This window comes from Manacus candei, unplaced genomic scaffold (assembly GCF_025592945.1).
Source record: "Manacus candei isolate 608988 ecotype Guabito, Panama unplaced genomic scaffold, ASM2559294v1 h1tg000008l, whole genome shotgun sequence".
In the NCBI taxonomy this organism is placed as follows: Eukaryota; Metazoa; Chordata; class Aves; order Passeriformes; family Pipridae; genus Manacus; species Manacus candei.
The window spans coordinates 26,905,612-26,933,560 of record NW_026138056.1 but is presented as its reverse complement, the minus strand read 5'-3'; the positions used below and the strand labels follow the sequence as shown (position 1 = coordinate 26,933,560).

General features: G+C 38.9%; 1 protein-coding gene across 2 annotated transcripts; it reads right to left on the bottom strand.

The window, feature by feature from the left end:
- Positions 1–27,693, bottom strand: PI15 (peptidase inhibitor 15). 2 transcript variants are annotated; one of them, XM_051769209.1, is made up of 6 exons: positions 27,631–27,693; positions 25,924–26,265; positions 9,635–9,753; positions 9,311–9,443; positions 9,031–9,146; positions 1–5,267 (listed from the first exon to the last, which is right to left on the bottom strand). In XM_051769209.1, the coding sequence occupies exons 2-6, from the start codon at positions 26,194–26,196 to the stop codon at positions 5,132–5,134; spliced, it is 777 nt and encodes a 258-aa protein (XP_051625169.1). In that variant the 5' UTR covers positions 26,197–26,265; positions 27,631–27,693; the 3' UTR covers positions 1–5,131. The 2 variants fall into 2 exon arrangements, with proteins under 2 accessions (XP_051625169.1, XP_051625161.1); XM_051769201.1 differs by lacking the exon at positions 27,631–27,693 and adding an exon at positions 26,819–27,006.
- Positions 27,694–27,949: the final 256 nt, after the last annotated feature.

The window sequence follows — 27,949 nt, the reverse complement described above, 5'->3', positions numbered from 1 at the left end:
TGCCAAAATCATTTTTCACTCTGAATTTTGTCTTTTGGGAGAAGACGAGGAGATAATACTCAGTTGCAACCATTTCAATCTGGATTTCTCACACATCACACTCAGAAGGGCTCTGCAGAGTGTGGATAACAATCAAAAGTTTCTATCTGTTCCACTGGCTTGTGTCAATTTAAAAATGTGTTGCCTTGTAATATGAGCAAAAAAATCTTCTCTAAGAGAAAATAACTTTATCCTGAGGGAAACTTGGTAAATGAAGGATAAGCAGCAAGGAAGTATTAAAATTACCAATAGTAATCAATTTGGTTTATCATTTTTTGAATCAACCAGATAGGCTGTTGCCCATCTGTTGAATTAATCAGATGGGTCATTGCTTTTTTTTTTTCCTGATTTTTCAATTATTTCCTATTGAAAGAAGGCAGTTTGAGAAGGCTGTTGTTATTTAAGGCTACTATTGTCAGAAGTTCAACATTCTACTTATGAATTTAAACAAGGTTTGTGCACTTTGAGACCATCAAACCAATGTATGAGCTGAGAATCAGAGCATAAAAATTTTCTATTTTGCACTGTTTTAAAAAGCACCATAAAAATTCTATGTGCTTGGATTCCAAGATCATTTCATTCTAGAAAAGGAAAACAAGAGTTTTGTCTTGAAAACTCAGCAATCGGGAAGATTGGAACAGTAATTTGGGCCTTTAAAATTCTATTAGGGACTGTTATAATTTAGTATCTGCGTAATGAGGGTTTCCACACCCTATTTTTTAAGAACTATATGTGATTTAATGCTTCTAAAAATTCTTTTGATATCTGAATACCTCTGTTTTACCTCACAGTCATAAAACTTTGTACAATAGGAAACCGACAGCAAGTACAACTGTGATTGAGTTCCGTACTTACAAAACACATAAAACTAAGAAATGCAGGAGTTATGCACTGCACCTCATTTCTCAAAGGAAACAGACACGCTAAGTAATGTGTCTTTAAAATCAAGGCCAAAAAATTTAAATTTGCGTTTGTTTTTAAAAAATCCTAAAACCTCTTGGATTCCAATGTAATCAAGCCGACATAGCAGCATTCTCAACCACAAGAGGGCATCCATGCTTTCAACCTGGTCCTCGGAGAGACTATAACAACAGATCTATCGATGTATCTATCCATCTATCTATAGACATAGACATGAATATAGATACAGATATATTTTGTTCTGTTAGGTCACAGCTGAGGTACACATCACTTGTGCCCTGGGAAGTTTCCTCTTTCAGAGCCTCATGGTATTTTCCAATGTCGATAGCAGATGGCACACGAAGTCTAATTTTACTGTTCATAGAGCTCTCATGGAATCCAACTTTTTAATTCCTGCAAAAGTTATATTAAACCTTCTATGATTTTCACTGAGACCTGATCCAACTCATCTAAAATTCATAGGGAAACAAACTGATCTCAGAGAACAGATCCCAAGGATAAGTGTCCAAAGTCAAGCCCAGATTTTCTGAAGTCATTTATTTTTCACAGAGAGGATCTGGAATCACTAAAACTTGTTCAGCATCAATATGAAGTCATGACTGTCAGAGGTCTTACTCTCTCAATAATTTGTTCCACAGGCACTTTCCTGTTGTGATGAGGGGAGAGTGTTGTTTGTTTTGGTTTTGAACTTGAATACATTTTCCTATCTGATGCACATAAAACTCTTATTAGAGCCTGAAACAACCACAAAAAGGAACTTCGAAAGCAAATCTGGCCTAGTGGTAAATTATATGCTTAGCTGAAAAAGATCTCACAAACACTGGAGTGCATATGGTAATATTGGAAGAGAACCCCATCTTCCACCAAAAAAAAAATATCTGTAACTTCAGCACCAGAACATAGAGGTTAGCACCAAAAGGTATCAATTGCTACCCATCATCTTAGATGTTTAAATGAGGCAGAAAGTCACAAGTAGATATCATAAACAGCTGCACTCAGTAATTAACTATATCAATTACTCCATTTTTCACTCTTATGCCTCTCATAGTATTTTGACCAAAAATATTTTTTGCCTTTAGTTTGTATATACTTTTATAATTTTACATTCAGAACAGAAGTCAGAGCTAATTTCTCTGTCTTTAAAGGCACACCCCTCTGCTGAGAAGAAATTAGTACTTCAGGGCCATCAGAATAGCTACTGGGGTAGTTTGCCTAGCATGGCCTTGAACTCATCAAGCATTTTTCTCAGCGTGTATTAGAGCTGCCAAAGACAACTGAAGTCTTCTGCACATTTCAGTACTTTTTTTGTAGCAGCACTTGGTGTCAGGTAGTCAATCAGGCAGCAGTGGCACTGACAATCAAAGTAGAGCTTTACTGGCATTGTCATTACCTGGCCCAAGAGAAAAAAAGATAACATAAATTGGGGCAATTCAAATAGGCAATACAGAAAGGCTGCCTTCTTTAAAGTGGAAGGTGAAATTTCATGTGTTAATCAAATATCTGATGAGCTGTAATCCCCTCTGTTCAATGAAAAATATTAAGTTAATGCTTGAGTGCTTGTGACTGGTTTTATCAGGAGCTGCTCGTATGAAATAGCTTATATCCAGAATATTTTTTGCTGCTGTCAACTACAGTGTGATTTATGATAGTTAATTCCTAGCACCATTATGGGATGTTGTGGCAAACCTGCATATCTGTTTGTTAAAATCAAAGTTTTCTATATCCACAGAAAACAAAATATTACACAAAATCAAGGTATTTGTAGCAACTTAAAAAGTAACAGATACGATAACATATATACCCGTGATAATAATTTCAGCTGAATTACAGAATTATAAATTAATTTACAATGTCTAGTCCTGCTTGGAAAGTGTACCATACAACATACAAGTTGCAAGTTTCAAAGTGCGTAGTCATTTATTGTTAGACCTACTGTTGTAGGCTCCACGGCTTAACCTGAACTTTTTCTTATGCTCTGCTTCCTATTTTGTATCTTTTAAAAAAAAAATAATAAAAATACTGAAAAATGGCTAGATGCACTGTTTTAACTGTGCTGTCTTTACCTCTATAGAAGATTCCTCATGCAGAACAAAAATGCATTTGTCACATGCATTTTGTCAAAAATTGTACTGGCTAAGGGCTAGTGACCCACCAAGTAGTTCTGTTTCACTGAATTATTTCAGTGTGTACCTAGATGATACAAAGAGGTTTTCTTTCACTCCTGAAACAGGACTGTATTTTACTCAGCCAAAGTACTTGGCTGATTGAGCACTGTCCAAGTCCAAACCCCTTTGAGAACATAAGGAAAAATGTTTATATTGTAACTGTTAAGATAAATGTTAGTAGAATATTAGAAGTGTTATTCTTTTACCACGTGGACACATTGAAAGGCAATATACCTGTCTAGTTAATGCCCTGTCAGATACAGAAGTGTCACTAATCAGAAATGTCTGAAGAGCCGTAGCTCAGCTGCTGACGTTCTCTGAGGGATCAGACTATGGACAGATAGAGAGGGGCTGCTACGCTTCATACACTATACAGCCTGTTCCCCCCATCTCAGATATCTTGCTTGAGAAAAAGAATAACTAATGTGAAGAATTCAGACTCTGGTCTTTCTTTTGTATCACCAATATGTTACTTCCTACTCTGGAGACAGACTGTTTCGAATACCCTCAAAAGACTGAATTAGTGACTTAAAGATGCATACATTTGTAGCACTAGTGAAATAACCTTCTGTTGTTCCACTTGCTCTACTCAGTATTGCTTTTCAAAGTTCATAAATTTCAGAGGTCTAAATGTAGCAATGCAAGCAGTAAACATGCTACATGCTACTAAACATGTATATTTAAAGTGGAGTACATTCTGCCCTGTAATAGAAACCCAAAACTCAAGGCTATTTCAATGACGGAGTAGTTGTGGCTGGTATTCAATTTCTTCCTTTCCATAATCTGTTTTTCTAGTCAAGTACCTGTATGATATTCTAGCTTGATGTGTAGACCCTCTTTATAAATATTCTAGTGAGCACCCATAAGGTCTTCAATTTTTGGGAGGAACGTTTTTTGGCAGATTTGGTTTTTAATAAGTCACACAGATATGTTCAGGAAACAGCAAAACATATTTTAAAGGACACTGCCGATTGCTTTAGAAATTTGGAATTTTTGTAAGAAATTTATATGAACTTTTAAAAGTTCCTGATGACTTTTATTTACAAATCTTTTTATCTACTTTTAGGTCTGATCTTTCCTGGTTCTTGACTATGTTTCAGTCTGGGGGATAACATATATACTGGCAAAATGACAGTGTGAAAAACAGTATGGATGTCATGTATTGATGGATGTTGCTTTGTAGCAATATATTTCCTTGCTTTTCTGTACAAGAATAAATATACTCCTGCAAAGCACCATTATAAGCATTACGACTGTGTTCAGAAATACAAGAATGTAGATTCAAGCTGAGCTCTTATGCCAGTATATTTAAAATTATGTAGCTTTCTATCTAGATAAGACTTTAGGCTTGTGAGTTAACAGCCACTGCATCTTGGCCAATGTGGTTCCCCATTCTCCCTAATATTCCTGTCTGCACACAGACATTGTTGATGATAGCAGCAGCCATGTGCTGAACTCTTGAAACACCATAAACCAATTGACGCTGTGCATGAGGTAGGTAATAACCTGCAGTTTCTCTTGCACATATGTATTTGTCTGCTCAGTGTCCCATTGACATTGCAGCTGGAAGCACAGGTGTAAATGGGAGGAATCACTGGGAGTGTGAGGGCCATTTGTTGCTTTGTATGTCACACTCCATTTTTAAAGCACAGTATTAAACAATGACCCTTCTCTTTCTGGAGCTATTATTTTTAAAAATGAAGTAATATTCTATATTTTGATGTGTTTTTAATATAAACTAACCTTCAGGAAGCTACACTTGCTAAGGCGAAAATTTTCTCTCCTTTAACAAAGGCTAATCTAAAAGGGATAACGTGAGTCTTAAATCCCAAAGTGTTAAAACCAAATTATACTATACTTTGAAAGTTAATTATACAACAGCATACAAAAAGAAAACATCAGAGTATTATTACAATATCTCTCTCTATATAATATGTGCAAAATTCAATATACAAGCTTCTTGTTACTTATCTGTGGGCTTTCTTCAAAATAATGTAAACCTTAACTTATTTAAACCAGTATAAGTAGTTTGATGTTACTCCTGGGAAACACAGATTGTCGGTACAGGAACCTCCATAGCTTGGAGGACAAGCTGAACATGGGACTCCTACTTTATATGGTGCTTCTCCAATCCAGTTCCCCCTGAAAACAAAAAAGAAAAAGAACGTTTAGTAATTTCAGAGTGGAAGAAAAAAAATCATTAAACATACTTGTTTTGAGTGACTAAAGTTAACATCTTCATTGATATCCTATAAATTGTCTGTTACTAAAATCACGATATTAATTTATTTCTGTAGTTTACCGAGAAGCAAACCAAAAAACAGCAGGAGAATGACCATGTCAACCAAAGCCAGTGACATCCATGCCATGTCCTTTCATCTCTGTGGTGAAGTCCCAGGCTTTTTGCTTTTGCTACAGCCAAGTGATTTTTGATTCTCTGATCCTGGGGCAAGAGTATTTTTTACTGGAGGGCTATATTTATGAAAAATTAGCAAAATAAGCATTGGTGCAAGGTTTTCCTTGAGCACCTTTTTGTCTAGCAGTTATCTTAAAAGCTTGTACTTAGAAGACAAAAAAACAAACTAGTTAAATCTTACTCTTAGGTTGCACTACCCTAGGTCCACACTGTGAAGGTCTGATGCTGAATTCATTGTTCAAGAAAAGAGAAGATAAAAACTATTTGCACCAGTAATGTATTAAAAAGAACTGAATTTGGGTATTTCCAAGGGTCTCATAGATGCTAATGAAAAGAGAAGGACTCCTGTCTGGTGAACAGAGCTGTGTAGTATACCCTAGGGGGAAAGGGGTAAAAAGTCTGGAAAGTGATGATATGAAAAGAGGTAACTCTGAAACATCCATGAACATCTGAAAAACGCATCCAGACTTTAAGGAGTTTATATAAACCACAAGCTTTTAGAAATTCATGCAACACTCATGATTGTAGGCAGAAAGTTAAAATTAGATTTTTATTTAAATGTTATGTCTCACAGAGCAGAGAACTTTCCTTTAGTTTGCATGTGACGTGGAATAGCAGTGAGTAATGCAATTATTTATGAAACATTTTGTCAGCCCCCACCTCCCAGCCAATAACACTGGATCAAAAGCCCTAGTCTGGGCTGTGCCTTGGAAGAAAGTAGGAATCTCAAATAATTTGCTCATTTCTACTTCTCTTCCAAATGGGTACAGCAGATTAAGTGCCCAGGAAATATATTTAGCTTGATAACAGATATGGAAATCCAGAAAGAATTTGCTGAAAACTGATTTCTGCTTCATTTTCTATGCAACACATGGCTGATTTGTGTCAGACTGTTAGATAAACTGGGGCAGGGCCTTTCTAAACTTTGCAATTATCCTCCTTAACTTTATTTCCCCCCCCCTCATTTCGGAAGCACAAATATTTTTAAGTGTTACAGCATGGTATCAGTGAAAATTACTTGAGTTCTAAATCCTAAGTCTTTGCCAAATTCCAGTCTTAGTAACTCAGGTTGGGGCTGCAACATTCACTCCATTATTCTGTAGAGGAGATTCTGATGTGCTGGTTACTCGAACACAAACTACTGACTGGCAAAGAGACCTATGTGTGTGTGATCAAGGACTCTTAGCCCAACGTCCTTAAGCTAATTAAATCTTAGAAATACAAACTTAATCCCGGCAAGACCACTCAATATAATTTTTGTGACTTTGCAAGAAGTAGATGTGAAAATCACTATTCCACTACTTATGAATTAAAGGTCTATTCACAATCTCACCTCGAGAAAAACTCGTAACTCCAGGCTTTGGTTTGGTGTTTGAGAAACAGTGGGATTTTTAGACTTACAAAATACAAAATTTCATAATTCATTGGTAACTGATACACAACAATGCATCAGTTTTCAATAATATTTAGTGTATAAAACCATTTTCTTCCTATATATGAAAATGAGAGAAGTATTCTACCAAGTTTGCAATTTTTAATATTTTTTCAAATAATATTTGGGTTTTTCTTGTAAACTTTGATTTCACCTTGTCCATACTGCAGAACTAGAAGTCAGATACAGTTTTTGCTGCCTAATCTTTGCTCCCTCACACTCATTTCTTACCATCCTTTTCTAGTAAATATTAAAAAGAAAAGGACAGAGAAATCCCCTGGATTTCTAAAGTTGGTTTTTTCCCCAAGTAAGTTTTCTTACTAAATCCTATCTTGCAAAATCTTTAAAAATTCTTTTACTCATATAACAGCTAGAATAATGACATATTCTTGCATAGTCTTTACCACAAATGGACCTGTGCCACCAAGAGTTTATGGAAAACATGCTCAATTAATTATACTTAGATTCCTATACAGAACTATGTCTTTGCCTAGTATACAGTCAGAGAAACCAGTCACTTAACACTGTCCATGCTACTTTTGAAATAATGGTCCAAACCAGACCGCAAATCGAACATGGCTCAGCGCTATACTTTACTGACTCATTCTGCACCCAGAGTAATCTTGGGATGACGTCTAGGAAATGCTGGGAGAAAATTAATTTCTTCATTTCAACCTAACAGAGACCTCTGCAAGCCACTGGATATAGGGCCGCCTATTTGTGTCTATGACCTGTACTTTAACAGACCCTAATATGGAGGACAAGATGAGATGGATTTGTAGACATGGGCCTTAGGCTGATGGACTTTATGTGGAACCAGTGTTATGGATGCCATTATGCAGCATGGTCGTAAGCAAAGGTACCCTGTGGACAACAACAAGTATCATCACTGTTCATGAATCATAGAATGGTTTGGGTTGGAAGTGACCTTAAAGATCATCTAGTTCCAATCCCACTGCCATGGACAGGGAACCCTTCACTAAACCAGGTTGATCAGAGCCCCATCTTCAATAGCTCCAGTGATGGGGAGCCCACAACCTCTCTGGGCAACCTGTTCCAGTGCCTCACCACCCTTATAGTAAAGAATTTCTTCCTAATACCTAACCTAAACCAGTCCTCCTTCAGTTTAAGGGCATTTCCTCTTGTCCTATCACTACATGCCCTAGTGATAAGTCTCTCTTCAGACTTCTTGCAAGCCCCATTCAGGTACTGGAAGACTGATACAAGGTCTCCCTGGAGCTTTCTCTTCTTCAGGCTGAACAGCCCCAATTCTCTCAGCCTATCTTCATAAGAGAGGTGTTCCAGCCCCGTGATCAACTTAGTGGTTTTCCTGTGGACCTGCTCGAACAGATCCACATCTTTATTGTGCTGAGGACCCCAGAGCTGGATGCAGCACTCCAGGTGGAGAACAGAGTAGAGGGGAGAATCACCTCCCTTGACCTGCTGGTCATGCCTCTTTTGATGCGGCCCAGGATATGGTTGGCTTTCTGGGCTGCAAGCATGCCTTGCTGAGTCATCCACAAACACTCACAAGTCCTTCGCCTCAGGGGTGCTCTCAATTCATTCTCTACTCAGCCTGTATTTGTGCTTGGGATTGCCTCAACCCAGGTGCATCTGGCCTTACTGAACTTCATGAGGTTCGCACAGGCCCACCTCTCGGTAAATCAAATGCCTGATATAGAGAGGAATTGTTTCCCTGAGGAAGTCTAGTTCACCATGTGTATATATATATAAAAGAGTGAAGAAATAGGGAATTCAAAGTAAAGTAGAGTCAGGCAAAGAAGGAAGACAAAAAAAAAAGTTTTTACAATAATATAAACAGCAACAACAGAAAACAAGGTTTTGGTTTTGGTTCGTACACATCAAGTTGATTCCTTTTCTTTCTTGTACACTGAAGTCATACATTTCTGTATGTTCAGATTAAAAGTTTGAATAAAGGAACAGCCCGAATCAAAGGCACAAATAGAGGTCATGCTGCAGAAAAAGGATTAAGCAGTCCAATGAGGGGAACAAAACATGCACAAAATATAAAAATAAACAAAAATAAAGTAACTCACTTTGGGGCATAGTTGCATACCAAGTAAACAGCTCGTCGCCAAACAGATCCCCAGACGTTCATATTGTGGCACGTGTGGATTGCGCAGCCTATACGATTGGAAGTGGCCCAAACCATCTGAATAAATATTTATTATTGGTGAAGTCCAAATTGAAAAGAATAAATATACATATATATATACAATATATATATACACATTTATTTGAGAGAGGGACATATAGATACATCATAGAAAAGTTCAGCTTTGGAGAGTATATATAGAGGAAAATAATTTATACAACCTGTGTGTAATGGGTGCACATGGGTCCATAACATCGCATGGGGCATCTGGGATTGCAGTCCTGAGGATAAGGGAAAGCATAATCCTTCACCTCATCATACCATGGCTTTACCAGCTGGAGAATAGATCGATACCTGTGTTTGTTTAAAATACAGAAAGAGTAACACTGGGGGTGCAGTATTAAGCAATAATATTCTTAAGTCAAATGAACATAGATGGATGTAAACTATAGAAGAGCAGATGACCCTAGCATCAGTCCAAAATCTGGATCTCAAAGGTGGTTCAAAGGTTGACAAAATAATTGTTTTGTAGGGTATCCTTTTACCTTCCAGTTCTTACAGACAGGTTCTGGCCCAAGAATCTCAGTAGGTAGGAAGGTCCATGGTCCCAAATGCATGTAGCAGCCCAAGCCTCTGCAGATTTGGCAAGTGTTTCATCCCAGACCTAACAAAATAAAATATCCTTAGCAGTAGAACAGAAAAAAACAAATACCAATCATAGTACTAGAACACAAGAAACAAGTATCTTAACTCACAAATATACTATTGTAACACATCAGGTCTGGAAAGATGTGAGGCAGCATGTACAGTATCCAGCGGAATTTGCCCTATTGCTGGACAGAATTCCTGCCCACATCATTAGAGGAAGCCAAGTATTCAGATCTCTCCCTTTTTTTTCTGGAAAAGCCCTTCACCTAACAGACATTCTCCTACCATTTTCCCTCCTGTGTTGATGAGATCCATGTGTGGAGAGGAGTGAAATATTGGCTGAGACTCAGATAGAAAGTGAAGTAGAGGAACATGAGGAAGAACAATTCAGCATAGGTATTACACAGCCCACAAAAACACCAAAAAATTTGAAATAGGACCTCAGGAATATCTATAGCCAGAGTGAACGTGTGTGGCAGCTCTTCATATTTGAGGTCACAAGGTCAATAAAAGGGTTTACACAAAGGCAAAGACTATGAATAGTTTCCAGGTGCAGTATGAGTTTCATTACTTTATTCTGCACAGGAGCTGACATTGTTCACTGCCTGGACTAAAAGGATAACAGCTCTGTAAGAAGAGACGATTTCAGTTCTTAAGTTCTGCAATGTTTGGAACATGACAAATGAACTTAAACACTATCTGCTTTATATGCCTTGCCTGCTCAATTACATGCCTGATTTGTAACTGCTGCTTTCTCCGCAGCAAAATAGCAAAACAAGCTTGCCTCAGCAATAATCAAGGCACTGACAATATAACCTACTGGAGCTCTGGATAAAGAATATCTCACTGCTATGTTATAAGTGCACACAAATCCTTGTATATCTTAGTTGCTTAAGGGATACCCAAGTAGGCTGTAGATTCTGGAATTAGATGCATATTTTGAATACCCTGTGTGGAGTGTTTAGGTGCAGGATAGTTGTAGTGACTTGCAGGTATAAAGGCAGGAACAGAATCTGGTAAAATTGCCCACGCAGCCCATTACAGCTCTTTAAAGACAAATGCAAACTCAAACTCATAAATCTCAAATGGCTATGAAACAGAGGTATGAAATAACAGGCAAAGTCAAAAATAAACTTATCAAAGCATAAGGTGGCCCATGTCACAAATATTTTCTGAATTACATGCTAATAATGATTGCTAAGACTGAATTCAGTTTTAATTTCACTAACCTGCAGAATGAAAAGGCTAATCATTGACTAGGACAGTAATTCATGCCCTGACTCTGTTAGTTTGAGAAATTTCTCTTAGTGAGAAGGACAAAATTTAGTAAATTTTATGAAATTGCTAGACCACTGAACCAAGCTTTTGTGAATGTGTAGTGGGTGAGGTACTTTCAAGATTAAAGGTGAAGTGCAACAGAGACCAATAAGAACCCTTAACACAAATCATCCTCCATTCAAGTAGAACCACCCTAGGGACAGAAAGATAGGTGATGCTCAACACAAAGATCTATTTTACACCTGTTCAGAAAAGCTCCCAGAACAAAGTCAAAGCATGCCAGTATGAGGACAAAAGAGAGACGAAGCATGCTATGAAGGAATGGTTTTCAAGCCAAAGAACACTTAGACTTCAGCTCTGAAAAATTACTGGAGTTTCTTGGAGGAGTTAGAGATGAGTGTGTAACTAGGGAAGATAAGGCTAAGCTGGAGCATGAGGGTAAAAGAGAGGGGACATAGGACTGATAGGACTGATATGGCACCATCCAAAGCTCAGGATGTGCTCCAGGGCCCAAGGTGAAGAAACCAGTGCATAGACATTTCTTCTGCTTTGAATCTCTGCCATTTAGTTAACTAGCTGCATGTGGCCAGTGTACAAAAAAACCTTTATAATCCCTGTGGTACAGCAGTGGTCCCAAAAAGAGGGCTTAAAGAGAAGGTACAAGCATAAAAGTCCGCCTGGGGAGTGGGCTGAAAGGCTGGGGCCACAGTGGGCGTTTGGAGCCTGCCCAGGCCCAGGGGAGCAGAGGAGCACATGGATCCAGCATGTGGGTCCAAACACAGCTGCCTGGTGTGTATCCATAAGGGGCTGCTCCGCCAGGACTGTGACACCCCATAAACACCCTCCTTTGCTGGGATTAATCATGCTTCTGGCATGAGTGCTCCTGCCAGGAGGCTGAACATGAGGTTTGCATGCTTGCTCCCAAGTGACCTGGCTGCACTCCCACAATAATCTAAATGTGTACTGTATTTGCACAAACAGTGCCGAGATCCTGATTTCCACACAGCATATTTTTGTGTACTAAATTGCCTTGCAAAATAGCATACTAGGTGTTTGAAAGAAATGTGAAGACTGGATTAGGTTTTCACTATTAAAAGCCTCTCAAATGAGGCACAGTCCCTGCCTTGGACATTGAGAGTATTTCTAGTTCACTTTCACTTCTTCTCAGCTTCATTTTCTGGTTATCAGGAATCATCTGAAGCATTTGATTGGTAAAGTTTCAGAGTGTTCTTTCAAACTCAGTAAAAATGTCATGGGTTTGTCATGTATAGTACACTCTGCTTTCTGTTATCTTTTTACTCTTGACCACTTTCTGGACAGAATAAATTTTTGGCAAACATAAAAAAAATAGAGACAAAGAGAAAGAAAATAACTACTGACTAAGAAATAAGGGGCAGGTGAGCATATGCAGCATCTTTCAATTTCCTCTATTTCTTCATTAGCAGGCTGAAGAAAAGCCTTTGTACAGAGTCCCATACTGGTATGTAAGTCATTTGTATTTCAAGGAAGAAGTCGAAGTGGTTCACCTTCCTTATTTTATTATATTTTACATTCCTAGAAGAAAAGGTAGACTGGCTCTAGATTAACAACAGAAGAAGAGAAGGCATTAGGGAGACTTTATAGAGTCTTCCAGTACCTGAAGTGAGCCTGCAAGAAAGATGGAGAGAGACTTTTTGCACTGGGATGAAGTGATAGGACAAGGGGGAATGGCTTTAAGCTGAAAGTGGGAAGGTTTAGATTAGATATTAGGAAGAAGTTATTTACTGAGAGGATGGTGAGACTCTGAAACAGGTTGCCCAGAGAAACTGCTGATGCCCCATCCCTGGAAGTGTTCAAGGCCGGGTTGGATGGGACTGATTAATCTAGTACTAAGATGTCCCTGCACATGGCAGGCATAGATGATCTTTAAGGTCCTGTATAACCCAAATGATCCTATGATTCTATAAAAAGACAAGCAACTAATATAAGCTGAAGTAGAAAAACTTGTCTTGTAATGACCTAAAGTCTTCTAAATTGTCAGAGAATGTACCATTAGTTCAGCCCTTTCAAAAGAAATCTAATCTTGAGTCCACACTTGTAATAATTTGTACCTCAGTTCAGTCCCCTGTTTTGGGCATGCAAGAGAACAGGGCAAAGACATTTAGATTTTTGAACCCACGAGGCTTCGTTGTTGTACATAGATAAATAGCATATAAAGAAATACAAAAATACTCTAAAAAGAGAAACTGAAGTAACTAGAAAGCAAGAGGGACAGGTTTTGTATGAGGAGAAATTAAAAAGCTCAAGGTAATTAGCAAAGAGTTATAAAAACCCAAAGTGATAAACAAAACTATAAACTCTGAAATTATGGACAATCCAGTGTTCCTATTAAGCACATCAGAGAGAGTTGCTTGACATGAACACAAAATTGTAAAAGGGAAAAAGGAGAAAGACTTCCATACTCAGTGGGTTAAGGTCCGAGAAGGTGACTCATCCTTAAATGCTGATCATGCAAACTCCCACTGCCAAACTATGCTTATTCTCTCCCTGGAGATAGCAAATCTTCATTTGCTAGGTTGTAAGTAGTTGGGGAAGAAATCACCCTCCTTCCATACGGTATAAAGATCCGCTCAAAGCTCCATATCACTGATTTGGTCCATCATGGAAACCCTCCCACCCCTCAACTGGGTCTAACTGAGCTGCAATAGAGTTAAAGTATGTCACCACACTTCCACTGGCAACTTGAAATGAACATCCTTTGGCCAATTTACTTTTCTTTCTTGAGCCAAAGACTAATTTCCTAGAAAGCTGTCTGTGCTCTCTGCACTGCTCTCTGCAAAACAACACTTTAAAACTACACGTCACTTGAAAATTCTCGAGAGGACTGAACACAAGGAACAAGGCAGTGCTTCTACACAGGGTATTTCAACACCAGAGACCACTTTGTGAGGCAGCTCTAGGGTGTTCTCTGCACTCACACAGCACATGCATCTTGAGAGTTAGGAGTAAAATCTTAGCATTAATATAGTCAGCAGGAATTTTGCCAGTGAGCCAGAATTTCATCCAAGTTTTTGTTTTGTTTTGGGTTTTTTTGTTTCCATCAGTAAACAAATAGTAAAATATTTAATCCATAGAATGTGTAATAAGCAATAGAGTGTACAACAAAATCTCCTTCTTGTTGAACGAAATTTCTTGAAGCCCAAAAAGTGAACTAACTTCCCCAAGGGAAGCCTTTTAATTTTGTGGGTCACAGTTGCCTTGTACCCTCCCTTTTTATAGCTGTTTCTATAGCTGTCTCTCACTCATTCTTAGATAATTTATATGTAGAAGGGATGAAGTTGCCCTTTTGTTCTTTATTGGAATAGCTTTGTTGGAACAGGAGGTGCTGGTCACAACTATGCTCTTAGATATTAAAAAAATTATGAAGCTCAATAAACAATCTGATGATGAAAAAGAAACCACTACAATATTGCAAAGATCCACAACATTTGTTGAAAAATAATTGGCTGTTCTCTTCCTACACTAATGGCTATGTTTTAATGTGAGGAATTGTGTACATAACCATTTCTAACTATAACTTGAGTGGTTCTGCTCATTTTCATTGCAGGCAGAATTGTACTCCAAATATCAATCATTTAAATGCAGTAGCTTTCTCTTGACCCTCTGCTCAATACATATCTTGGGAGGCAAACATAATCACTTGTTCTTACTGTAAACTTTCTAAAGGACTGATGTATTATTAAAAATATGCTCCTACTCTGGATACGTTTACCCTATGGTAATCTTACTTGTAAAGAAAAAAGTTTCAAATTCCTTGTTTTAAATGGTCTACTGCAACATCTGTTAGCAGAGCCTGAACCAGTGATTAGAAGTGTTCCACATATTTGTTTTGGTAAACTTGTTCACCGTCTTCTACTTACAGATAAAGTAGTGAGGTCACCTTGTTGCTTTCAGCTTTACCTCCTATTTCTGCAACAGAAGGAGAAAGCTATTCCATTTAAATGAGTACTTACAGAGAAGACTAAGAGGACTACAACCTTTTGTGTGGCAAAACTGAGAAGTGTTCCACGAAAAAAGAAGGTTCTTAAGTAGCACCTGACATTAACTCTTTCACCTAGTCATACTGAAGGCCTGTAATAAATATATGCCCCCTGCTTTAATAAAGGTACAGACCCAAAATGACACGTTTCCTTGATATCAATAAAATCCCAAGGCCCAATATTTCTGTAGCACCAGTGGTGGGCTTCATAACCTGAAAATGATGCTTTTAATCTCTGCTTTGCTTTAGTAAGTGTAATTGAACTGTGATTTCACATATCCATCATTTTCAGATGTTCTCAGCAAACCTGACTTAACATTGTTGTGTCTCTATGCAGGCCTTGTTGTATGAGAAAGACATCACTACCAAATCAAGTGACAATGAACTCTTCTCTGCGAGTACTCTGAAATGGTTATTAATGGCAACAGGTAGCAAGAATTTGTGATCTAAATACAAAGGGAGCAGAATACACAGTGGTACACTGTATTAATGATTCTTTCATTCTGTGTAGGTATCTGTGTGTAAACTGGAAGCTTTTAGAAGTGTTTAAATATTAAAAAAAATTAGATACATAGTAGCGTTCCTTCCCTGAGATTGTAAGATAGAACATATGGGCTAACTGGGGAATCCGTCAAGATATGTTTTCAACCTCGTAGCCTAGGGGCTCTGCTAATGACCATTTTAAAGCCCTTGAGGGATCCAAAATTGTGCTTTCATTTTTCTTTTGCCATCATGATCCTTGATCTTTCTTGGCTCTGTTTCATTGCCAGTAGCAAGGAAGCTCTCCTCAGTTGCACAAGAGTACAAGGGAACCTCATCAGAGCACTGCTGTGAGTATTAAATACCAGAAGCAGTCTTCAATACTTCACTGTTTGGGTTCAGTTTGTTGTGGTCTTTTAATATGACACATCAGCTAAGACAGTATTATGCATATTTCTCAACGATAAAACAAATACCTTAGGCAAAACATGGTCACCCACTACCTTCCTAGGAATTCCCCCAGTGCCCATAGAGTGAGGGTTGCTGATCATAATGACAGAACAGTTGTGGCATGACTAGACCCTCAGCTGGCTGCCTCCAGCTGTACAGCTGGAGTGACAAGTACCAGGTACAAATCCAGAGCAAACAGGTGAAGTATGCTGTTTTAATCAGTCCCCTCTACAACAGCTTCTTTACAGGACTGCAGTTAGGTGATGAGATGGCAAATGAAATGCTGGGATATGCAATTTGAATAGAGTTGCATGGCAACACTTCTACACTTTGAAGGAATAAAAAGTGGCAATTTGTTTCCCAGTTTTGGCATCTTATTTGTCATTAATATATGTTTACTGTGGACTCACATTAGTGATGTTCAGATTGTTATTTTGCACAAACAAATCCATAGTGGTTCCTAGGCACCTCAGAAAGATAGCCAGTAGGACCTTTTAGCAGTGATCAGTCAAAAAATTAGCCTTTTCATCTCAGACCTTTTATTTTACTCTCCAGCAGCCCCGTGCTTCTGTTTGTTTGCCCAGTTGAAGATCAAAAATTCTTGCTCCCAGAATGGCAGCAAGTGAGAAAGAAGAAGACCTTGACTCAAGCAATTTCTTCCTCCGGGGAAAACACTGTGAAGCCAAGGGATGAAGTCTGACATGTCCAGTCCATCTGTGCAGCTGCATTCCACAGCTGCTAGTGCAAGTCCCAGAGCGGATTAGCACATGTAGGCTGCTACTCTCCAGCATACAGGTCTGTCCTCACAGGTCACTCAGCCTTGGACCAGCCACACCATTTGCACAGTGGCTGTTTCTCTGAAATCCCACAGTGGGGTGCAGGGTACAACTTCTCCCCTTCATTTTCATACAGTTAAACCTGTAGCATTTTAAGGTCTAGAAACTTTCTGTAGAACCCCCCTTCCACATTCACTACCACAAATCTGGCACAAAGCTTAATAAAACAATCGAACAGCCCTTCTGCTTGCATGCTTTTTCAGCAAAGTGACTGAAGGAACCTTGTCTCTTTGCCTTCACTTTTTCTCAATACACACTGTGTGGTGAAAACATATGAGCTCACTGGAACTTATAGACAGATTTGGCAAACTTTACGTATTTATTTGGCCTTGAGATCATTTGGACTCTAGGTTCTCTCTCTAGGAATATGAATATTTTTTAATCTCAACTTCCACCTGTTAGAAATTTTTCTGTGCTTATTGTAATTGGTGGCTACCACAGATGTAGGTCCTTTCTCACATGCATTAGGTAATAATTAGAAAGTTTACACAGAAAATTGCCAGTCTGCCCTCTAAAGAAAAATATCTTCATGGGAATCGCAGCTCTGTACGTCATTCCTTTGCAAATAAATAGAGGGTTAATACATCAAGCTGCTTGTCCAATACTCCACTGCAACTCAAAGTAAAACTGTGCAATGTTTTATGGTAAATTTACTCTCATATAACCAAAGCTCCAAACATCTGATTCACACTCCTGAAGGGTTCAGTATTAGAAGGTCTGTCTTAATCAGTCCATCACCAGACAGATGTCCAAGAAACCTCACTGCCAGAAACACTCCTCTTATGAAAATTCAAGTCTATATTTTACACAGGAGTTTATGTTCCTGGGTGTCTATTTTGCGCAAATAAAAAGGTCTATCATTTAAGCTTGACCACTGCAAATAGTCAATTTGTTTCTTCTAAAGGTTGTCTGCATTTCTTTTCATATTTGGCACCAGGCTTTTAAACAACAAGAAAAAAAGAAAATTGGTAGGCTGTCAGATTTAATAACAATAAGCTTCCCTGCTATGCTATTATTTGTTTAGTTCTTGGAAAAGTAAAGTATCAGAGCTACATATCTTAAAATATTCAGTGCTTTTCTAACCTACTGCAAGACATATTTTAGTTGGCAAAAACTTATCTTAGAAGTGGTAACAAAAAGGACCAAACTTTGTCTAGCTCCATGTCGCCCTGACAATTGGTCATAAGTCCGAACAGGAGAGTGTCTGACCTCTATTATTTTATATGTGATTAGAGCAAATTTTCTTTTCTTAGAAACACAAAATGCGAATGAAAAATATACGTATTGTATTGTATTGTTTTGTTTCTCATCTATATGAAAAAACCCCATTTTCTCTACTTATTTTTGTTACTAACCACTGAAGTTTTTTATTAAAAGATAAAAATGTTCCTAATTTCTTCAAAAGTTTTCAAAGAAAATACTTACAATATTCTAAGTAGCTTTAGCTGAAAGACATAGCAGCATGACACAAAAGAAAACACATAGAAGCTTCTTCTTTCTACAGAATAAAGATTAAGAAAAATAGTTCTTTATTCTCAGAAGAAGAGAGCTCAATTTAAGATTTTTTCTCTTGATACAGATTAACAGATATCACAAAAATCGATATAGGTGCAAAACCCGTTCATTCTCAGTTGTGTTAAAATAGACCCAAAACCCCATCCGAGGGCACCTGCAAATGCATTCATACATGGAGATGCCTGAGCTGAAGATGCTGTTCTGTGTACAAAAAGCAAACAAGGGGCTATCCTGGGATTTCCATCTTTTGCTGTCTTTAGGATACACATTTTCAAAGACCTTGATAGATTATTTCTCTTTTCAGGTATGGAAAGAGGATAAAAAAGTTGAGAGGTTTAAGGTTACTATCATCTCCATTCATGTATGAAACAAAGTACTGTGTACTTTGGATCAAGATTCTTGTGAAAAATGCCCTGTCTCTGTTTTTAGCCAAGGAGTTCAAGAGGTGCTACATTTAATAATAAAGGAATGTCTAAATCTGAGGGCTCTGGGCAGCCTCCTTTTTTTCTGAGACTCTACTATGTTGGTTGTTGTTTGTTTAAACTCCTAGAAGGCTTTGTGCTAATACTAAATTTAAATAATGTAAATATTCTCTTCTAAAACACCATCAAGATGGATGTTATGCATAAAACATTGGAATGGAGCTCTAGTACCAAAGCAAGTTTAGCACAGTCATTCTCTTTCAAAATACTTATCAACAACAGCATTTTTGGGGAGTATTTTCAGATTTTTTAAGGAGCACTTTCTAGGAGAGTCTTTTCCATTCAACTTTTCAACAGGTCTTCTATCGTTCACTCTGAACGTAAAAGATGGCTTTTGTACTTCATATAGCTAGCATCCATTTGGATTTGACCCCAGATAAACACCAGTTACTGAGACTGAACAGGCTTTCCTAGCTTTCTGTAAATGAAACTGCTAGAAAAATGGGCAGTATCCTACATCTCAGTGATAGCCAAGTGCTGCATTATTGACCATGGTGCACTAGGAAACAGATAAGTGGCTAAACTCACCTGTGAGAGGTAGGTAACTCTATTGTGCCAAAATTCGTGGAAAGTAAGCTCCATCTATTCTTGCTTTATTTCAGCTCACTGTCAGTTGCCACATTGTGCCTCCACTGAAGAAAAAGACTGAGTCTGCTGTTAAATAACTGCTTCCTTTCCAAGCTGTGATGCAGACAAACACCCTTAACTGTAACCATGTAAATCACATTACTTTGTTCTGTACTATTCTAACTTGCTGAGAGGATCAATATTCCAGAATTCATTAGTCCACGATCTTCAGACACTCCAGGTGCTGGGTTATGGTACTAGGCAGAAGGGACATAACCAACTGGCTGAACAGAAGCACAAGTAGTAAGAGGCAGAAACTGGAACCAGTGAACACATTCCACCATTACACCCCTTCTCATTTGTTCTTACATCACTTGTGAATTCCCAGCAGAGAGCAAGCTAAAAGCTATGGCAAATTGGGATAGGTGGACCACAGTGGGGAAGCTCCAAGCATCTTGATCTCTCTCCTCCCAGAAGACTGGGGTGGACTACACTTACCTTTAGGGTTTTGCTTTTTGCTCTGGCATGATGAAAAGTATATTAAGATCTTTGTACCCTGACTCATCATCTGATTACTTTATTTCAACTTTCACCAGGTATATGGGATTTAAGAGAACAGGGCTACTCAATGGAAAAAGTAGGCTGCCAGTAACTTCTACGGTAAATTCTTTATTGCATTATGGCACTTGTGTCCTTGAACATGCCTGGCTAAAATGATGGGCCTAATCTTCTTTGACATTGAAGGGTGTGTTCACTAATTTAACAAAGGAGCTGTAAATGGAGTGCAACTGTCATTTGATCCAATATGCAGAAGTATTGTAACGACATACACATGGAAATTAAGGAACAATAATATGCATAAATGCATCTTAATGCCAAGAAAACTGTCAGTAAATATGTAAAGGGTAATGATTGAAATGAAAAAGTATAGCAATACTATTGGCAGTTAAAAATGCATATAAAGATTAATTATCTGAGTTTTAAAGGGAAATATTTAAGTTAGACATTTGGAAATTATTTCTATTCCTAAGGTAAAATATTTGCCAAGAGATGTGACTGAGACAGCATCACTATATGTGTTCAGGAATAGACAAGATGAAAACCATATGTATGTAACGCAGAAGGAAGTCCTGCAGCAGGCCAGGGATAAACTACATGAATTAAGAGATCCTATCCAACTCATTAGACATAAATCTTGAAGGAACTAGCCCTGCAACCCTTACTCACAGACATGTATGATTTCAGTGGGACCACAGAGATAAACCAGAGCAAATTACTCAAGAACAAAATGTCCTTTAAAGTTTAGAATGGTCTGTAAGAAACCATACTGACAACAGCAAAAAAAAAATTGTTTATCAGAAATGCTTTTGAATTGTAGAGAAAACCAAATTAACTCAGTCTTTCCATGCCCATATAAAAGGTATTAAATAGGACTTTGGAAAACTTGAAGTAGGTTTGTTGTTTTTTTTTTTTTCATTTTGTCTTACCCATCACCTACTGCATATTCACAGAACATCTTTAAGATCACCTTGACAGCAAGAGATTTTTATCAAGACTTTCAGATTTAGAAGTGACATAATAATGCACTTATTTACATTTATGACCACTAAGTAGGTTATTTTCTTGCTTCTCTGACCTGACTTTGTCTCGTCTGCAAATTATCTGGGACAAGAAGCTAAGTATCCAAATTCATCACCTCAGCAAAGAGGGTCTTTCCTGAAGCATACAGAGTACACAGATTTCCAGCATGACACACATGGGCTCCTTCACAGGACTACAGGAACTTCTTTTGGAACACAATTACTTTTCTTTTAGAATAATAGGTAATTTCATTTGTCCATGTTATCACGGTCTTTTATGCAGATTTACTAGAAACTGATAGGCTCATATTCTTCATTCCCTTCCAGTTCCCCTGCCACCTGCTGATGAGAAACACAAAATAACTCCTAGGTAGCCAAAATCACAGTCACAGAGTATTTTAAGTTGTAAGGGACCCACAAGGATCATCCAGTCCAACTCTTAAGTAAACGTCCTCTATGGGGATCAAACCTGCGACCATAGCATTATTAGCACCATGCTCTAACCAACTCAGCTAAACTCAGTTCTGGCTAGTCTGCAAATCTTTTACTGTTTTGAGTCCTACAAAGTGACATGTTCAACAAGGGGCAGGTTTTCCCAAATACAAAAGTGCAGTTACACATCACTGAAAAAAAAGAATTAAAATTGAACATTTGAATATCTGAACATCTTCTGTTCATTAGCAGGCTCAGGTTTATTTAGAGCGCTTTTTTCTCCTAAAATTTTAAATCTTCAGGCATAATTCCACAAACACACTTCTGAGTATGCAATCCTGTCCCCTCTATTATACTTCAGACATGTTACTCCCATTCTACTAATGACTGTGTTGATCCACACTGGGCTCAGGACTCATCCTTGCAGAACCAGCAGTGAACTACTCACAGCTTGTCTTTTGCTATGGCTCTTCAACAAGTTATTCAGATCACCTTAGAGTACTCTTAAGTAAAACCCACTTTGCCTATGGGAATTCCATGGAGGATAGTGTTCAATGCTCATTAAGGTCCTGTTCTACCAGTTACTACTTCTGCATGCAACACTGAAAAGAGCATGCCTGTGTGCATACCTTCTCAGCCAGCATGCACACAGTGACATGGGTTGCAACAAAGACCATATGGACTACAAAGAAAGTGACCTCAAGTGGGGATGACTGTAAGGAAGGTAAAACAACATCTGATCCTATGAGAATCAGATATTTCATTAATGAATGTTTTGGGAGCCTAAAGGTAGTATCAATGCACACTAAAAGGCATGTTTTATGAGACTCAAATTTCAGCTGACAGTATATTGCAAATATTTACTGGCCTACAAAGTAGCTGAGATGTTCCAAAAAGGCAAAACAGACCTCTATAGTACAGAATTAGCATTCACAGAAAGGGATTTGTTTGTTCACAAGCTTCCACTGTATCTACAGATTTACAAACTTTGCACACTAGACAGCTGCTGGTAAATCTACACATCACTTTTTCTGAATCATGAATTTTATGGAATTATTCTGCTTTCTTCAGAAAAAATATGCAAAGCCAAGTAGATGGTTTTCACCCTTTGCCAGGTCAAAAGTATGGTGTCATCTTTCTTTCCACAGGTACACCCTCAGCTTTTAGAGCACAAGCAGCCTAAAGTAAAACAGTCTTAGGATGATGAAGAAAGATCCAAATTAAAATAAAGACTCATTAATTCTATATTATTGGCTTAGAAGTTCTTGTTCTCTTTTCACATATACAATGACTAAATTTGTACCTGTAGAAAAACATCCAGTTGAAGGCATCAGTAACACCAGAATCAGAACCAAAAGGAGGACTACTTTGAAGTCTAACACATAGGATGCCAATGTCCCAACAGAAAGATTTACCAAAGTATAACTGGCATTAAGACACACCAATTTCTTTCACTGCAGACTGAAAATAAAGCAATGACTCCCATCACAGTTTTTCACTCCTCAGTTGTTCAGTTTCCTTGGGGAGTGCATACAGCAACAGGCTGGAGCAGCACTAAGACATACCTCTCCCAAAGAGAATTAAAACACTACCCCAGCTGTTACTGCAGTGTTTATCTGACTTTCCCCTACCCAATGCATGTGAATTCAAAGCTGTTCTTCAAGACCTCTCATCCAGAGCCCTACAGCACATAAACTTTCTAGACAGTAAGGGCAGAGAAAATAATGCCCAGGGAGTGCAGAGTATCTATAAATGCACTGAACATGCAAGAAGCAGACTGTACTGGGGAAGGAACAGAATGTGCCAAGAAAAAAAACAGCCAAAAAGGTTGGGTGTGGAGAACTGGAATCACAAGAACCAACCCATACAACTAAATCCTGAGTTGTTACCAGGGTGGAATAAAAAGCAAATGGAACTGTACAGAAGTGAGAATGTGACACAATAATTCATGAGAACAGTTCCTAACAGAATTAGGAAAAAACAACAAAACACTATTTAATATGACCAATAAGAGAGAAAATATGAGAAAATATCTTTCTCTTCTGCTTCTAAACGGCTTAGTTTTTCTCTACCTTAACACACTTACAAAAGATTTCCACAATCTACTGCATCTGTAAGCAATTCCAGCTCTCTAACATGTGACATCCGTTTTAATCATTGTTAGGGAAAATGGGAAAGGCCATTTACTTCACTACCCCTGCACTTTTCCATAGTATTCAGGACAAGAACACACACTCTGTAAGGTTCTTTCAAGTACAGTGAACGTTCTCTGCTGGTAATGACAATATGTTTGCTGTCTTATTAATGAAAATGAGTATTGAGTGACACAATATCTTTTATATATAGCAGCAGCAACCTCGTATCCCTGTAAGATACAACAGGTGCTGTGCCACATACTGAAATTATTCAGAGAGCAAAGAATGGACAAAGCAAACTCAAATGGGCATTAGTCAGACTGGTGTCTCCAGTCTTGGCATGGCTTACCAGCACCATGCCATCTTCAAGGCCTTCCTACCAAAACCCTTCTGTAGCCACAGAGGTAAAAAGCTACACAGATGCTGCCATGACTTCAACAGAGATGGCAGAGCACATTACCACGTGTGATGTTGCTCACTGGGCTTTTTTTGCTCTGTAGTTACATGGGACATACATAGACTTACTCAATTTTGAAGGAGAATTGGTGGCAAAGGGGTTGTGTGTCACTTAGGGATCAAAGCTCAAGCTGCGCTCTGGATCATCACCTATGTAGCCTGCAGTCCTGCTTTGAATTTTGCAGCATGAAGTCACAAAGTACTTTCAGACTGGAAAACCAAATGTGAAAGCAAGCCTTAGACATTGCACGTGAGACTACTGATGGGGCTGATGCTGACAGGAACACAAGTACATCCTACGACTGGCTGGTACTGGTAAAAGCAATAGTAAGAAAGGCAAGGAAAAGAATAGCATGGAAGCTGTAAAGACCATGCCTTCAATCTGGATTTTGTATCTGTGCTGCAGCAAAGCTGCAGCAGAATACCCAACCAATATAGATAAAATCTTTGCAGTTTATGTATAGGGTTAAATAGATTTAATCGAGGAAACTTGATCTCTATTTTAAAGGGTTTTTTACTGAACAGGCTAAGAACACTGTACTCTACAAACCCTTTGGGAGTATGACAGGGTGCTGGCTTCACTTAAGCAAACTGCAGGAGCACATTTCTAAAAGACACAAGCCAAGGAAGGGCATGGTAGGCTGCCATTCCCTCAGACATTACAACAAAGTTTATTTATGCAGAATCAAAGGAAACGTCAGTGGAGAGCACAGCAATGAAAATGATGACTGAGCTTGACTTCTGACCTCTTTGTTTTTTCTGTCTCTGACCTTTCCACTTAAACAGACTTCAAACTCAGCCTATGGTCTTCATTCTGCAATATTTTGAGTGCACTCAGCATTTTGAGGTGCTGCTGGGATGTGTTGAACAGATTATATGATCAAATCCAGATTTAGGTAATGTCTGTGATAGAAACCATGTCCAAATTGTTACTCGTTAGCTGCTAAAAAAGGAGGAATTGCTATTACTGTTATCCTCTTTTTATGTCAAGTTGATGGTATCCTGTTTCTCAAACCTGTTAACCGTCTGTTGTCACATGAGAAACTCTGTGACTTAAAGCATTTCTTATGGTGCTGACACAATGTGTCTGGGCTTTCAAAACAATGTGAATGTCTTACTTAGAAAATAAAAAAAATTTTGGTCGACCAGCCTATGTTTAACACTAGAGGTCCAGTATGCATGCATTCAAAGTTGGAACACAAAATAGCAAACACATTGCTTTAGCTAGCAGAGCTAAGTATGAAATCACAGTGAATGAATAACTTCTATCATACCTGTAGGAACAGATAATTCATATAATAAGTACTTGGCCATAAGGGGGAAAATGAGCACACTGAAATCCTATATATTAGCAAAACATTTGAAAGCAACATTGTATTTGATGGAAAAATAAAGGTATTAAGTGTTCACAAACAATATGCAGTAAGTAAAACATATGAACAGGAGCCAAACAGTGCATCAGATGAATTACTCTGCAAATACAGTCTTACCATATTCCTTCCAAAAGTATTATGTGTGAAAGAAATTAGAAATGGTCATTAGCTACTTTTTTTTACGCGCATCAGGGCAACGATTTTCAGTGTGGTCCACAAAAACAACAGGACTACTAATGATGAGAACTTTAAACACTTGTGATCACAGGTTGTGATTGTATACTGTTCCTCAAGCCAATAAGCAGTTAACTCACCACTTCATTTACTTGGGTCTTAGAACCTTCACTGGGACGACACATGGAAATGAAAATTGAACAGGGCAAATAAGAGGTTCAGAGTTCAGTATTAAGCTTTTGCTTTCTTAAGTTAATGTGGCTTTAAAAATGTAAGGACAGGACATTTTAGTAAGCAATAATAGATAAAAACCCATTTATCTACTTAACTGAACCCTTGAAATCTGTTTAAGAAAATTAAATTGCTGACTTACAGTTTGTTTTACTCTGAAATAAACAAATTTCACTTACCATATATTCCATGTTGGAAGCAGGTGGGAAGACTTTGCCTCTGACTTGATTATGATAATCAAGAATGGCAATCATGTCATTCTGTGAAATGTAGCGCTTCCGCCTGGCTTTGGGAATGTTTGCAGAGTCCAGATGAGCTGCCAAAGCCGTCTCAATGTCAGTGAAATTATTGTCTGACAGGAATAGGTCAGTGGAGTTGGGCAACACTAATGCACTTGTTTCACAGAGAACGGAAAATAAGAGAGTACAACTGATTGCAGCAATTACTGTCATTTTGGGGCCAAAGGAGAGAGATAGGCCACAGAGGAACTCTGCTTTAAGTCAGGGCAGCAGAAAACAGATCTGTAGAAGAGAAGATGTCAAAGATGTGATTCTGTGTATCTGGGTAACAAGACAAAGTGAACTGGCAGGCTGTGACTAGAAAAATTATTCTGTCTTTCAGCTCAATCATAAAAACAATCAGAACACGTGTTGCTGAGCAATTTTCAATAACTGTATTAAGTGATAATAATATTCTTACTAAACACATCAAATGAAGTATCATTATACCATTAATTACATGATCATGGCTAGTAGAATTCCTGAAATAGTGACAGTGCTATCACATCAGATCAGTCCATATACCACACTATAAATCTGAAATGGGGAGACTGCAAGAAACCTCATATCATGTTTTCCACTGAAAGTGAAAATATACATCCTAGCCTAAGCCAATCCCATAGGCATGGGTTGTTTTGACACAATGTGGCAGAGATAAACTCATAGGCAAAAGAAAACATATAAAGCATGAAAGCAGGACATCTTAGAAATAGCATTCAAAACTTAAGTTCAGCAAAATGTGATAAGCATTGAAAAAACTGCATGCAAAGCAAACTTATGGAGCTGAATGGCTTACCTCTGGATAATACCAAGAAAAAAAAAGAACTGAGTCTATTGTTCTCCCAGTATATATAGCACTCCCCTATGTGATGATATGAACCTTTGTGAAAGAGTGTCTCTTATTACAACGCCCCAAAGGACTAAACTCTGCTAGTTGTGAAGCTTCTGGCCAGGGGCGCTGCTAACAGCTTTTATATGTTACAGCCTGTGAGAGCCAGTACGGGCAGTCTCTCGGAGGGTCCCTCTCAGCCAAGGCGGGCGGGAGGGGCTTTGCGAGCACGCGGCAGCCATTGGGTGGCACCCCGGAGGGTGGGTGCTTTGGGAACTCAATCACACCCCTGGCTACCGGAGCACAAAGAGGCAATGTGCAGGACTCCTTTTTCGCTACTTCCTACCTTTCTTCCTTTTTTTTTTTTTTTTTTTTCCCCCTCCGTGTTTGTTTCTTTCCTCATTTCCCGAGCATCATGCTAGCTCGGTAAACGATGTTTTACGCAGCTCCACGAGCCCGCACGGCGCAGTTCGCAAACCTGAGTTTGTTGTCCCAGCCACAGGAAATGGAATCCGCGCAACGCCGTCCCCCCGGCCCGGCCCGGCCCGGCCCGGCCCGCGGGCAGCGCGGCGGGGATGTCCCCGGACCCCGCCGGGCAGCGGAGGGCGGGCGAGGGGCGGCGCGGGCGAGCGGACCCGCTCCATTCATCGCCGGGCACGGCAGCTCCCCGAGCCGCCGCTCCCCCCGCCGCTCGCCCCTTTCTCCTCCTCCCTCGCCAGCTCACCCTCCGAGGCACAGGCAGAGCTCCGGTCAGGTCGTGGCTGTCCCATTGCAGTTACCTGAACGCCTGCTCGGGAGAAGCTGCGGGAGCAGCAGGACCGAAAGCTCACGCCAGTGCCTGGGAGACATGTGTTTCCCATTAACTAGCCTATAGCTGGAATTATTTAAGCACAGAAGGGTCCAGCCACTCACACAGCAGAGCTAAGGGCATAACACCGAGACCATGACGAAAGCAATCAGAGAGAAGCAGCAACAGCCAGCAATTGTGTCCTGGGGACAGCGGATGGGAGCTATACAATGTCAGGCTGATCCCCCACCAGGGCTGGACGACTTGGGGCAACCTGTAAAATGAGACCCTCCAAAGTGTAATTACAATAT

What these genes read in the sequence shown, in the direction of transcription:
- PI15 (XM_051769209.1), bottom strand. Translation starts at nt 26,196, where the DNA reads ATGACAGTAATTGCTGCAATCAGTTGTACTCTCTTATTTTCCGTTCTC. An exon ending in TGTGCACCCATTACACACAG is followed by an intron (nt 9,147 to 9,310) that starts GTTGTATAAATT and finishes ATATTTATTCAG; the next exon opens with ATGGTTTGGGCCACTTCCAA. An exon ending in GTATGCAACTATGCCCCAAA is followed by an intron (nt 5,268 to 9,030) that starts GTGAGTTACTTT and finishes TTTTGTTTTCAG; the next exon opens with GGGGAACTGGATTGGAGAAG.